Source organism: Lissotriton helveticus, chromosome 2_1 (assembly GCF_964261635.1).
Source record: "Lissotriton helveticus chromosome 2_1, aLisHel1.1, whole genome shotgun sequence".
NCBI lineage: Eukaryota > Metazoa > Chordata > Amphibia > Caudata > Salamandridae > Lissotriton > Lissotriton helveticus.
Window position 1 is genome coordinate 43,582,762 of NC_136059.1, and position 15,515 is coordinate 43,598,276.

General features: G+C 43.7%; 1 protein-coding gene across 1 annotated transcript in view; it reads right to left on the reverse strand.

Moving 5' to 3' along the window:
* LOC144817689 (long-chain-fatty-acid--CoA ligase ACSBG2-like) overlaps positions 1 to 15,515 on the reverse strand; it is a 635,515-nt gene that overhangs the window by 285,177 nt on the left and 334,823 nt on the right. The window contains exon 7 of the mRNA XM_078674436.1: positions 4,378 to 4,542. Coding sequence (XP_078530562.1) covers positions 4,378 to 4,542 — 165 coding nt within the window. The remainder of the gene's footprint in view (positions 1 to 4,377; positions 4,543 to 15,515) is intronic.

The window sequence follows — 15,515 nt, forward strand, 5'->3', positions numbered from 1 at the left end:
CAATCAATGTGTCCGGATTAAATAATCACATGAAAAGACAGAAACTAGCTGCAGAATTGAAATATATTCAACCTGATATAGTCTGCATGCAGGAAACACATATCCCATGGTTAAAAAGGGGGGTATTAAAGGAACTTGGTTTTACCTTATTGGCTGTTTCTGGTCAGTCTAGCACGATAAGGGGGGTAGCTATACTTATTAAACAAAATCCTATAAATGTTGGTCGGAAAGTTGAGGATAAAAATGGGCGATGGGTTATAGTAGGGTGTAGGGTCGGGGGCATGCAGTTAACTTTAGTTACAATTTATGGAGCAAATTTGGATGACCCCGCTCCTTTAAATGAAGTAAATCTAGAGCTAGCTAATTTTTCTCAACCAATAGTGATTTGTGGGACTATGAACATAAATTTGGCTAATAGTGCAATACAGGATGGGTATGGGAATTATAAAGGTCGAAAACCAAGAGTTTATAAAGCTCTTGTTAATTTATTACAAGATCAAGGTTTAATTGATGTATGGGGAAAGCTGAGGGGGGGAGACAATGGGTTTACTTTTTATTCATATCCTCACAAAAAACTGGTTAGACTAGATTATTTTTTGGCTCAGAAAATTTATTGGAAGGTGCTACAGTCCGTACCTACCCCAGAATCACTTCTGATCATTCTCCGATATTGTTTGAAATTCAGAGAAGGGTAAAGAGGCTAATACCCCCCATGTTTTCTTATGACCGGAAATTGGGATTAAACAAGGAATTTACTATGCACATGAAGAATTGGATCCGATTCTTCTTCAGTAACAATCAGGGCACAGCTAAGGACTCTATTGTCTGGGACACATTTAAAGCGGGGTTCCGGGGGGAGTGCACAAGTTTTTCAATACGTCATCAAAAGAAGCTCAAGAAAGATCTTGATGAGCTATATGAGCAGTTGGCACGGGCCGAGATCCTTTTAACAAGGGAGGTTGTCCAGGGTAGAAAGGAGCTTTATGAGGTGGAAAATGAAGTAGCAAAGGCTAGAGCCAATATTTTGGGTTTTTGGAATACAGAAATTGCTAGGAGATTTTTAACCTCTAAAATGCAAAGTTATGAATTCAGGGAAAAAATCGGGAAGAGACTTGCGGTTAGACTCCGAATGAAGGAGTCAGCTCGAAATATTAATTCAATGAAAGATGGCCAGGGTGTATCCCACTAAGAGCCGGATCAGATTCTTAACATATTTCAGAGGTTTTATGCTGAACTATACTCGCAGGAAGATAGGTTAGATGTGGGTACTGAATGGAGTGATAGATTGGCGACAGGCCTCAAAGTACTGGATTCAAATATTGCTGAACAATTGGACTTACCGATAACAATGGCTGAGTTAGAAGAGGCAGTAAAGAGCTTGACAGTTGGTAAGGCGGCAGGCCCCGATAGATTACCCGCAGAAGTATATAAACTGTTTTTTAGTAGTTTAAAGGAGGAAATGTTAAATGTTATGTTGATAGCACAGCAGGGTAATCCACCTAGTACTTGGTTAGAAGCGACCATTGCGGTTTTTTGCAAGAAAGGCAAACCTTCGGATATTGTAGGATCTTATCGTCCAATATCGTTATTGAACGTTGATAATAAGATCTATTCAAATATTTTGGCTAACCGCCTATCTGTAGTTGTGACATCATTAGTCTCTCGACAACAGCATGGCTTTATACCTAAGAGAGGAACGGTGGACCACATAAATAGAGTCATCACGTTATTTGATTTTGCGGCGGTGAATAATCGGGAATTAGCGCTTTTTCTGCTGGACGCAGAAAAGGCGTTTGATCGCGTGTGCTGGGACTATTTATGGAGACTATTGGATAGAATGGGATTTGGCCAAAAATTCATTAAATCAATCAAAGCCTTGTATTTCTTACCAACTGCCAAGATCTCCGCTTTGGAGCACTTTCAGACTCTTTAAATATCACTAGAGGGACTCGGCAAGGGTGCCCTTGCTCCCCGTTATTATTTGCTTTGTATATCAACCCTTTTGTAGAACAATTAATTCAAAATCCACTTATACCCCCTTTTATTGTATCCAAATTTGCCATTTCTGTTTTCGCTTATGCGGATGATATTGCAGTTGTTACTGTTAACCCTGCCACTGCCATTGTAGAGATTGAGAGGCTTGCAAAAGATTTTGGATCTATAACCGGTTATAAACTCAATGAATCAAAAACCCAGATCTTGTGTTCCGAAGCCTTAACGTGGGAAGATGTTAGAGTGGTTAAGGAGGTTACTTACCTTGGGATATTGATTAAGGCTAATATGGCAGATTTGGTCGATTCTAATTGGAACAATGTATATGATAAAATCAAGACATCACTGGAGAGGTGGGAACGACTATACTTCACTATCATTGGTCGTACTGATATTATAAAAATGAATGTTTTACCCAAAGTGCTATATTTGTTTAGATCAATACCCTTGGAATTTCCAAAGTCCAGGATACAGACTTTGCAATCCTTATGTGGGAAATTTATTTGGAGCCCCGGAAAATCAAGGCGAGCTATGAAACATATGATGTTACCAATTGAAAGGGGAGGGCTAGGGGTCCCTGATTTTTTTCTTTATTATTTAGTTTGTTTTTTGTTGAAAATGGGGATTTTGTTAACAGGGGAAGCAACTGAACATACATATAATCATCCAACAATTTTTGAAATCCTGCTAGGGTCTTGCGTGAAGCAGAGTTTATTTATTGAAATTGATGGCAGCTATTATAAGAGAACCCGATTCAAGGTGATAGTGGGAGCTTATAAGACATGGAGAAGGCTGGCTCGTACAATGGCAATTGGCAAGTATTCATACTATACTCCCTTTAGTGCATCAAGGATATTGCCACAGGTATTTTTGGATGGAATGTCTCAAAATTGGCAAAAAAAAGGGGTAAGGTGGTTGGGCGACATGTGCATGGTGGATGGCAAATGTAAATCCTTTGTTGAGTTAACGGATCAGTTTTCTTTACCCAGAAGCTATTTTTAAAAAAATTTACAAATTCGTGATTTTTTTGTTAGACAGAAGTTAATTTTACAAAAGAATCAAGTCATAGAGGGGATTGGCAGACAGGTGAAAATTGGTATTTTGTATCAGAAAGAAAATTGGATGATTTGGAGAAAATAAGGGGAAAATGGGCCAACAGTCTCGGAGATTCAGAAATAGTAGTGGAAGATCTTATTTTATTGTCAAAAGAAGCTTTAATGTCGGCTAATTTAAAAGCACAATTCTTCAAAACCCTCTTTGATTTATATTACACTCCTGAACGTATGTCCAAATGGGGTCAGGGCTTTGATGGAAAATGTTTTCGGTGCAAAGCTGACCATGCCGATAGTGTACACATTTTCTTTTCTTGTCCAAGGTTGGCAGGATTTATAGGAGAAATTGAAAAATTAATGTCATTAGTACTTAATTTTCAGCTGGCTGTCACCCCTGCTATGCTTATATTGGGGAAAATTCCTAAAGATAATCCTGCGGATAGATTATATCGTTTTCGTCATTTTATTTTTTTTGCAATGACTCTTGCACGATTGTGCATTGCCTCTGAAAAGCCACTCCTATTTCAGGAAAAGCCACTCCTATTTCAGCAATGGCGAGCACGAATGTACTGTTTATACAAATTAGAGTGGGGACTTTTTTCAGTAACTGGATCTAGGAGGAAGAGGAAAATGGGTTTGAAAATTTGGGGTGCTTTTTCAGATTATTATGACGATGGAGAATGTGAGGAAATTTAAAATGTAATTTCATTTGTTTGAATCCTGTGCACATGTATGGTTATATTTTTTGTTTTCTCCTTTGCCAATGGAAGAATCGAGACAGATATTATTTCATTGATGTTGATGTATATTTGCTGTGAACCAATAAAAATATTTTTTTTAAAAAGAGATTTCCTCTGCTGGGATCACCAGTCTACATTGTTGTGAACACCTTGCCGATATCAACATATCAACATAGGCAGGGACCAGACGCTTACAGAAATACCAGTGGCAGGGACTCTTTATGCAAATATCTGCTGGAAAGAGTGCCATATATTATATGAAAGCTACCAATGGATAGGATGACGTAAAGGCTGTTCATAAGGAATTATGGGCTAATGGATGCTAAGGAGGAAGGTTTATGATACCCAATATTATTTATCAAGCTTGATCCTCCAATTCAGGCTGTTCAACATTATGAATACATTTAGCTGGTCTGGAGTGGTTTATAGTGCTTGGTAAGGTACTAGGAGTGTTTCAACATTTAGGGTGCAAGTCCTGGCAGCTGTTTTTAAAGATACTAATTAATGAGCAAAGGTAGGGCAATAAACACACACAAATTAGACAGTAAATTTCTATTCACTGCACACACAAATAATGCTTATCATTCAGGTACCTTTAAGGCATCCTTATTTGCAAAATAGGTGGTCCATCCATTGCATATTGGTAGCCAGATGTCGAAGAACTGTGCAGCAGCATGGCTCAGTGGCAGGAAACTGACATGAATCTCACATTCTTGCACGCCAGAATATTTGCCAAACATTTTCGCCAACCATGTGACCTGCATGCACAAACAAAGGAAAGAGAAAAATTGAGTAACAGAAAATGTCATAGAAAAAAACCTGAAGCCTGTCAATAATGTCATTGAGCTGCACTGATAAGATATAGCTAAGCACTTTATCTGTTGTTGAGAAAATATCACTTCCACACATCACACTCACTCTCTTCCTATGTCTTTCTTCCTACTTCTCTCTCTTGCTATCATGACATCCCAAACAGAAAAAAAAACTAAGAGAAATGAGACAAAGAAACAGAAAACAGAATTGGATGAAAACAAAGGAATAGTACACACAGGAGGCTGAAAATATTCAATGTATGGACTGTAATGTTCCCTGTATGGTGTACAGGCGTGCCCTTTCCTCTGAGTGCTTGACTGCCTGTATCTGTTATTCTGTTTTGATTTTTGGTATTGGCGTCTTTATAATCTAGGGTGTGCACTGAGGCCTAGGCCTGTCCCTGGCTTGAATAGGTCCTGCACTTGTCATGTGACCTTGAAGGGTGCACCAAGCATGCCCTCATTGACCGATAGTAGACAGCTGTCTCTGTCATGAGTTTGCTATATAGAGTGTTTGTGGGAGCCTATCGTATTTTGAGATTCCATAATGTGACTTGACATTTTTATCTGTGTTTCTGGAGCAGGGTCCTTCTGGCCATTTTATGTAAAGTTCTGCTTCAATGGACCTACTCAGTCCCTTTCACTAGCATCCAGACTGCATGTGTTGCATGTTAATATATGCGGCCGCATAGTACATGCAACTTGTGGGAACGAGTCCGATTCTTAGGAGCCAGGGGACTGTATGTTAGATACCCCAGGCCCAGCTTTACACAAGATAGAGGTGAGAGTTGTGTTTCCAACTTTGAAAGTGTACTGCTCACATATCCGAAGCAGGAGGGCGAGAACCTAGATGCTTTTGATGTCCAGTAATGTATTTTGTTTAGCAAGAAAACCCTATTTAGTCTTCCTGAACAATACCATTTGATAGACTGTCAGGGTGTGGGGTGGGACTTTTGTAAAAGGTGAGGAACCCTTTAGGCCACCATTTCGTCTGTTCATGAATACTCCTTCAGTGGACTGACAACAGCCAGGAGCAGAAACCTCACACCTCTTTGTGCCTCTGTTGTCGATGCTCCAGATTGGAGACTATCCTGCTGTGAGGTAGGAGAGCCTTATGCCACCTTATCAGACACACTGTTTTATCACAGGAGGTAGACAGGCAAGGAGTTGTTAGCTCTGAAGAAAGACAATTGACCTGTATGAGCCAAGGTTTTTTGGCTAAAATATGTAGGCAAGAGAAGTTGAGTGGATACGAACCATCATGTGTTAAGGATACATCCAGTATAAATTTTAGGTGTGGTATGGGTAGCCACCGAATAAAGGATAATTCCTGGTTTTACCCCTAGCCAATTTTAACTAGAACCCTGCACTTGTCCAGAGCACTCAAGCTATCTCGAGCACCCAAAGTTAGTTTTCTCTGCTTGAAGCTCTCTTGGGTGGTAGTACCCCTGCCCAGGTGAGGGGAGGTACCTATGATGAAGCACGCCGCCATATGACAGATGAAGTGTCTTCTTTAATATCTAAGATATGTACCTGTAGGAAGTCGAATTAGGCCTGAAGTAAAGGACTATCTTAAGTATAGTCTTCACACCTGTGTGTATTGCAACAACTATCCTGACCATAATGCATGCATCCTTACACTAGGGTGCCAGGTTGGCTGTATTGTGCAGACTCTGCTATTTCTACAGGAATATTGAGCAGTTCTGTTCTCTCTCTTTCACGCAGTTCAGCACTGCATTTTCACTTGCTTCGCTGTGTTACTTGAAATGTTTATAAATCCAGGCCTAGAAGCTTTTGCATCTGATTCGAAGAACCTCTAGTCACACCTTGAGGAAATGCCGCTTCGTGAAAAAACTTTATTGCTTTTGCATCTGACTCAGGGGGGACCACCAGAATTGGTTTGAGGAACTGTAACTCTGTAAAAGAATTTCCGAAGATTAAGCATCTGACTCAAGAGGAGTTTGATTTTTTTAATTCAACTCCCAACTCTCAATATATCTATAAATGTTGACCCTTAATATCTGAAAAACTACTGAGCGCATCTATACCAAATCAAAAAAGTATGTGGGCATAGGCATTTGTTTCCCTGCCCGAGCTCTTGTGGGCAGGGAAGCTCAGATTGCTCCTGCCCGACAGGAGAATGGAAATTTACCTGCTCCCGCCAAGCAGAAGCTATGTTGGCTCCCGCTTCAGTGAAGATAGGCTTTGGAATCCAGCACAGATCTATACTCTCAATATACAAACAGGAAAGTTTTTTTGAAGAGATCATCCAACCACGACGTTTGTAACCCACAATTCCTGCAAAATCGGGAACCTTGTGACACATCCATATACTTTTCCATTTTTCACCTGTAGTTGGTGCCATTTTTGGCAACTGACGGTCTTGGAGCTCACTTGGAGTGAGTTTGGTCCTGATGAGAACCTCTCAAACAAAGAGGTTTGAAACGCGTAGGCCATTGGATAAACCAAACGCTTGTGCTCTATTAAAAAAGTGTATTAAACCCAGTAGGGGATTTATACAAAATCCGTTGACGGCATTAAATGTATAAAATCTATATGACTTTGTGTATTGAAAAAGTGATATAATGTGTATGATTATTCAATGTTTGGTTTATTATTGTATAACTTGTGTATTTTTTTGTATGAGTATGGATGCAGTGTGTTTGAATTAGTGAGTGTGATGTGATGTTGTCTTGGAAATTGTAAAACTTTTGTACAGTTTTTGTGGGATATTGTTCAAATTTGTTGTACATATGGGTATAAAAATGAAAAGATTTTTTCTCTAAAAAAATGAAATAAGACTCCAAAAATAAAAAAGCGACTAACGAGCTTACAGATGTATTGATGGTTCTTACATTTGGGTAAACTTAACTGAAAAAAACAGCAGCATTGGCAACTGATTTGGTTTTTTGTCATTCAAGATAGGTGGATGTATGACGTTTCAACGCATGCTATTACAACGCATGCCTTTACGACGCAAGTTTTACAACGCAAGTCGTTACAACGACTTGCGTTGGGGGGCGCTGGATAGTGAATAGTTTAATTTACTATTCCAACTCCAGTCCCCGTGGATAGTAGGGAAGTTATTCGATAGTAAATAAAACTATTCCCTAGCCAAGAGCGCCCCCCAGCGCAATTCGTTGTAACGAATTGCGTTGTAAAAGTTGCGTGGTAATGGTACCACATTGTAAAAGTTGCGTGGTAAAGGATGTTTCCCAGATAGGGGCATGCGGTGAGCCGGAGAGGCCACAGAATCCCTGGGGCTCCCTCCTTTGATCCCCAATGTTGTGTCTTGTGGATGGCCTAGGTGAGTAACAGGGCACTCATATTAGGCCCCAGGGATAGGGTTTCTGGGGCTGTAAAAGCTTTGGAAGGCGGGGTCAAGTTTTCCCCTCCCATTAAGAAAAAAGATCCGGAGTAAGTGGTCCCCGAGGTGTCAGGAACCAACATGCAGCATTATCTTGTTCATTATGTCTATGGTCACAAGAGAGCATATTTAATCATGGTAAACCCTTGGATGTTCCATAAATCCTTTTTATAATGTCATAAAGAGTGGAACATTATTATGAGCATAAGGGGTTAAACATTATTTATTTCATGTCCTGGTTTTGTTTTCTCCTTTAAGAAATGTTCATAGGTTCATAGATGCAATTAAGCATGGGCGGATTTTGCGGATTCGCAATCCGCGAATTTGCGGATTTGCGTATTTGCGGATTGCGAAAATCTGCAAATTCCGCGAATCTCGCGGATTTGCGGATTTTTTGGGGGGGGTGTGTTCGCACGGGTTTCTGCAAGTTCGCGAGGGTTTTGTACAATTTCGCAAATTGCGAACTTACTTGTCGGGTCGCCAGTTTTGCAAACTTGTTGTTTCTACATGCCCAGCCTGTTTGCAAGGCTTTCTTCATCACTGCCACCCTCTGTCACCACTGGCACTCTCTTTGGTCACCCATGCCATCCTCTGGCTCACCCATGTCACCCTCTGTGTCATCACAGCACCCTCTGGTTCACCAGTGTACATTATTGGGGCAAAGCAAAGCACTGCCATCCTCTGTCAACACTGGCACTCTGGTTCACCCATGCCACCCTCTGGCTGGCACACCCATGCCACCCTCGGTGTCATCGCAGCACCCTCTGATTGACCAGTGAGTGTACATTATTGTGGCAAAGCCAAGCACACCTGCTAAGTGCTTTAAGTTTTGCAAACAACAACACCTGCCCTGCCCCAACTGACATTAATGAAGGCTGGCACCTGCTTGTCTGCTCCCTTTCCTTTTTGTTGCAATAACAGGATGCAATGGCATACTTGTAACTATTCTGTGACTGTCAGAGCAGGGTCACACAATAGTTGCAAGTAGGCAACCGGATTCTGGAGGGCCCCTTCAGGAAGCACTACAGGTAAATGGTTACAAATGATGAGCTCGAACTTTTGCACCTGCTCGTTGGTTTTGCTTTTGCAAAACTCGTTTTTCGGTAATTTCGCCCTATTCGCGAGGCGCGGCGTCGTGCGAAATCGACCGTGGAAGCCGCAAACTCGTTTGCGTTACCCCAAGGTTGAGTATGGGCGCCGCCATTTTGTTTGTGTGACGTATTTCTGTTTCCGCCCGCTATGTGTAATCTCGCGCAATGAGCGCCTTGCGAATGCAAGTTCGCACGAGTTCGCGAGAGAAATCGCGTGCGAACTTACTTACACGCACGTGTTCGGGCCGCCATCTTGTTTTTCATTCATTCCTATGTGTCTGGGTATGGTGTTTCTATCCTCTGTATATCTCTGCCATCCTTTGATTGTTTTGATATTTTTTTGATCTATTTAACTTTTTTTCTATCCCTCTATTTTTCTAGGTCTGTATTTTTGTGTTTTAGGCTACTTTTGTTTACTTTTCAACTACTTTTTAAAACTTTTATTTCCTTCTTCCCTACTCTTATTCTTTTTCATTTTTTGTCTCCCTACTGCTAACACCTGCCCAGAACATGGTGAAGACAGCTGTCAAGCTGCCCAAGACGGGCACCGCAGCCCGTGCCCGGCTCCCGTGTGGCCGCTTGAGGGCAGAAATGGTGGTGTCCCGGGAGATCTTCAGCCCTGAGGAGGTGGGCTCACTAGTTTTTTATGTGCAGCGCCGTCTCCCCAGGACCATCGCGGCAGGCGGCAGGATCGCTGCTGGTTATACCAACAGCCAGGAGCGATGGAAGCGGTGGGGGCAGGTGTGCCGGGCCCTTTTTAACATCACGGGGGTCCAGCGCACCTACAATCAAGTGAGCCACCGCTGGACCGATATCCTGGACCGAGAGCGCGACCTGCTAGACGTGCTGGGAGTGGAGGTCCCCGGGCTTGGTGAGTAGTAGTAGCAATTTTTTCATCACTCACTACTCTGTTTTTTCTCCTGCTCTGTGTGACTGTGTTATATTGCAAATGTTTGCTGTAACTTTTTTACAAAGAGCAATAATGCTGCTGATTACATTGATAACAGAGGTAAATTAATATTTCAAAATCTTCTGTGCATTTCAGGTGCACTGTTCTCCTTCTCTGTGGCGGTGCCACTGCTTATTTGTTTTCTATTTTGTGTTCATTTAATTGGGCTGAGTAATGTATGAGTGTATTTTACAGAACTGCGTAATGCTAGACACAAAGGGGCAGATTTACGAGCCCCTTGTGCCACGTTTACGCTGCCTTACCTGACGCACAGCGACGTAAACGTGGCGCATCCCTGCGAGTCATGTACAACGTGATGCATCTAGGGAGATGCGCCACGTTAAGGCCTGGGCCTGCGTCACAATGGGTGCGTTCCCACGCAGGGGGGGGGTGGGGGGGGGGGGGGGGTGGCGGTCAGGCAGCTGTGCGCCTCGCAAAAGTGCCTGCGTGAAATCTACAAGATTTAACGCAGGCACTTCCGCGACGCTGCTACGTCAATTCTTTATGCCTGCTTGCTTGAAGCAGGCGTAAGGACTGATGCGGTATGTTGAGTATTGGGCAGCCCTGAGCATTGCTATAGTTGCATCGCGCCTGCGACGCGACTCTAGAGATGCGCCTCTCTTTCGTCACGAGATGCGTCACGCATCTGCCTACCCTTGCGCCAGGGTTTGCCGCATTGTAATTGCGGCGCATCTGCCGTGACGCAAGGTTAGTTTTGCGTTACGCATTTGTTCTGGTGCACATCTGGAGGTGTCCAGCTCAGAACTCGTAAGTATGCCCCTAAGTGTCAGATTAGCAATTACCTGCGCATCCCTGCAAAGCGTGCGGCACGCCAGCACCACCCATGGTGCGCCGTATTTACAATGCGGCACACCATGGTCCCAAAACGTCACCGAAGCGTTACGCATCGGTGCCGTAAAGGCGGCTCATAGATGGAGTTGCGTTGCAACGATGGCGCAGCTCCAGCAATGCTGCGTCAAGCCGTAAGTCTGCTTCATGCAGGCGCAGGGTTTCAGTGACGCATCATTGTCCTAAATGACTGATTGAAATTTGATATATTCCCCATAGCCACTTTTAGCATGCGTTTCTGCGCAGGAACGCCCTCCCTTGCGCTGGAACGCTCCCTAATGGCGCAGGGCTTTAGAATGGGATGCATCTCCCATATGCGTCACGTTGTTATTATACGCCACACCATGGCGCCTCTCTTGTTGTGGCGCTGCGTCACAAAAGTGATGCAAGAACGGAGCAAAAGAGCTGCAAGGGGCTTGTAAATCTGCCCCTAGAGTAGAGGCTCAGGTGCAGTCCTTCCTTTGTAGCCCTCATTTTGGATGAAATAGTTGGTTCTTGTTCTTTCTAAATGTTTGATTTGGTTGACAAGGACATCGACAAGCAGCAATCATCAATGTTTTCTGTTCTTTCTTTCATGTTGTACGTCAGGTCCGCCCAGGGGCAAGCGGACAGAAAAAGCGGATGCAGTGGCTCCAAAGGAGGAGGATGCAGGCCAGGGCGGCGAGTGCTCCTTTGCTGGCCCCAGTAAGTTTTCATTTAAATATAGAGGACCTATTGTTGTCCAAGTGTTCCTAATTTAATTTTTTCGAAATAGTGTTTAGATAGGAGCAAGATCAATAATACTACTGTTGCTGGGACAATTCTCCACAAACCAAACTATGGACACCAAAGACCAGAGTAATAATATTTCAGAGTGGCGTGTTTGGCACACTGTATAAACTTGGTAGTGTCAGCGGCACGGAATCCTCCTTGCAAAAATTGCAAAACCTTTCGCTCAGTCACTCTAGTCTGGAGGACCAAAAACCACAGAGTCTATTCAAGTTTAAAAGCTTTATTAAAAGTTAAAGTAAACACATATATTAAAATAAAGTTAGTTGGAAATGGAAAAGTGCTTGGTGCTGAGTTGATGAGTAATGGAACACATTTCTCGTGGTCGAGCCGAGCTTTCACCTGGTTTGAAGTTGATGTTGCTCTTGTCCTTAGAAGTCCAGTTTCTGTCTGTTCCGAAAAAAATGATGTGTGTTAAAATTAATCAAGCATTCATCAATTATGACAAAAAAATGCAGCAAGACAACAACCTTCCCTGGAAGGATGGACATTTTTACTTTAGACTAGAGTAGACAGTCAATTAATTTTTCTGTTGTTTTCACATTTCTCTTCATTCCTAGACCAAATACTAGTGAGTGGTGTAATCTAACATTCTTAAATCTACTTTGTAGGTGGAACATCTGGTGGCGGGGCCAGCTCGGATGTGGTGGTGATCAGTGACTCTGAGTCCGAGGACAGCTATGGGGAGAATGCGGCGCAAGAGGAGTCGGACCAAGAAGTACAGACTGTGAGGAAGGAGACAGTGGCGGTGGCGAGTACAGGTAAGCTGGATCATGGTACTATCTGACTCTTAGATAGGATATGAATGATGTGTATCCAGTGGTGGCCCAGTGACAAATTACAATATGGTAATTACAGCAGGCTGGGACCGACAGACAGATAGAGGCAGAGACAGAGAGAGAGGAAGACAGAAGGAGAGAGAGAGAGAGGGAGGGAGCCAGAGGGAGGGTGAGGGAGGGAGACAGAGAGAGAGAGAGAAAGAGAAACAGACATATCGCCTGGGCCTGATGCAGATGATACGGTTGCTGGTGTGGTTAACGGTTCAGAGGAAAAGTCACTCACTTCTGCCAGATCTCTTTCATATGAAAGAGCACCAAACCAAGGATACAAGTGAGTTGTGGGAAGGGAAATGGTGATTCAAGCGCCCCCCCCTTGCCCCTCCCTGCGGACACCCATGATACTGGCCTGAATAGTTTTGTACTGCGTTGGATAGTTGCTAGTTGTACTGTGACACAACTTCCTGCTGAATCATTGTGTGTTAATCATATTCTTAAAGAGCATTGGTTACATATTATGTCTTTCTTTCTTCATATAGTTGGTAATACTAAAACCTCTAAACCGACGAGGAGTATGAAGGCTGTACTGGCCCGGCAACGGAGGCTGGAAGCAACTGTTGCCCAATATCGGAGCCTGGTGGAAATGGAGGGGGACGACACGCACTCCAGTGCATCCAATCTAACATCTGCATCCTCCTCCGTGACCCCACGTTCTGCCGGTAAGCGCAGTGCTCCAGCGAACCAGAGCCGTGCTGGAAGACGCCACCGCCGAGCAGCAAAAGCTGCACCTCGCAGTACTGTTAAGGCTCGCTTGCGCCGTGTACTCCGCAGAGTGTCCGACCTAGAGGCGGAGGTCCAGAAATGGAACGAGTATCAGAATGTGGTGGAGGGCCTCCGCTTAGATCACGCCACCCTCCAGGAGAAGTACGACGCCCTGGCCCTAAGGCATGATGCCCTGGAGGCCAAATTCAACATCTTGCATCCCTAGAGTGTCCCTTGCCCCTTTTTTAGAGACTTTTGGGGGTGGGAATTGGGAGTTGGGTTTTTTGGGGACTTTTGAAGGACTATTTATTTGTTGGGGTTAGGGAGGGTCTTGCGGGAGATTATTTTGTTAGGGATATAAATATACTTTTTCAAACTTTATCTGAGCATACCTGTTTTTTTACTACTTTTGAGCTTGGTGGGTGGTGGTTTTGCAGTAAGTTCATTTAACTGAACACTGTCATCGTGTTGGTTCACGTGCAATAGGCCAAATGTTTTCCAAAGTAAATGCCTGTCACAGAGTTTGTTAATTGAAGAGCCCTAGGACTTTACTACTAGTACCACTGTCACTCTCTCGCCTCTCCGAACACTCCATTATACTACCTCCCATCCAAACGCTTATCTTACCTGTAATTTGTGTTTGAGGGCTGGCTCCACCTGGAATTCACAGTGTCCTAAGGCGTTCTGCAGCAGGGCCCCAACTGGAGTTTCCCGGCGTGGATTTTCTGCAAAACAAAAGCAATCAACATTAGAAATGTGGCAGCGGTGCTCACACACCACAAAAACCTAGAAGCCCCACAGACAGCACCCCTAAGACAGGCAAGCGAGCAATAATAACGCCTAAACGTTCACGTGCAATAGGCCAAATGTTTTCCAAAGTAAATGCCTGTCACAGAGTTTGTTAATTCAAGAGCCCTAGGACTTTACTACTAGTACCACTGTCATTCTCTCGCCTCTCCGAACACTCCATTATACTACCTCCCATCCAAACGCTTATCTTACCTGTAATTTGTGTTTGAGGGCTGGCTCACCTGGAATTCACAGTGTCCTAAGGCGTTCTGCAGCAGGGCCCCAACTGGAGTTTCCCGGCGTGGATTTTCTGCAAAACAAAAGCAATCAACATTAGAAATGTGGCAGCGGTGCTCACACACCACAAAAACCTAGAAGCCCCACAGACAGCACCCCTAAGACAGGCAAGCGAGCAATAATAACGCCTAAACGTTCACGTGCAATAGGCCAAATGTTTTCCAAAGTAAATGCCTGTCACAGAGTTTGTTAATTCAAGAGCCCTAGGACTTTACTACTAGTACCACTGTCACTCTCTCGCCTCTCCGAACACTCCATTATACTACCTCCCATCCAAACGCTTATCTTACCTGTAATTTATGTTTGAGGGCTGGCTCCACCTGGAATTCACAGTGTCCTAAGGCGTTCTGCAGCAGGGCCCCAACTGGAGTTTCCCGGCGTGGATTTTCTGCAAAACAAAAGCAATCAACATTAGAAATGTGGCAGCGGTGCTCACACACCACAAAAACCTAGAAGCCCCACAGACAGCACCCCTAAGACAGGCAAGCGTGCAATAATAAAGCCTAAACGTTCACAGGCAATAGGCCAAATGTTTTCCAAAGTAAATGCCTGTCACAGAGTTTGTTAATTCAAGAGCCCTAGGACTTTACTACTAGTACCACTGTCACTCTCTCGCCTCTCCGAACACTCCATTATACTACCTCCCATCCAAACGCTTATCTTACCTGTAATTTTTGTTTGAGGGCTGGCTCCACCTGGAATTCACAGTGTCCTAAGGCGTTCTGCAGCAGGGCCCCAACTGGAGTTTCCCGGCGTGGATTTTCTGCAAAACAAAAGCAATCAACATTAGAAATGTGGCAGCGGTGCTCACACACCACAAAAACCTAGAAGCCCCACAGACAGCACCCCTAAGACAGGCAAGCGAGCAAAAATAACGCCTAAACGTTTACGTGTAATAGGCCAAATGTTTTCCAAAGTAAATGCCTAACCAATTTCATCCCTTAATAGACCTTGCCAGCAATGACCCAGCCAAGACCCCTAAACCCAAACGCAAAAAAGTCACACTTAGCAAATTGTATTTAAATGAGGACTCACTACTTCCAGACAGTCCCTCTTTAGGGGACTCGTCAACGTAAGTTTCTTCATTGTGCAGAATCCAGGCATCAGCATTACGGGAAATGGATAGGGTGAGTCTGGAGGAGGAGGATAGACGACCAGGACTGAGTTCTTGTCAACTAACTGTTGTGAACATGAGGAATGCTGCGGCATCAAAATCAAGACAGTTCTGCTGATGGGCTTGTTGTTGCTTGTGATGGGGTGATTACAGTTTT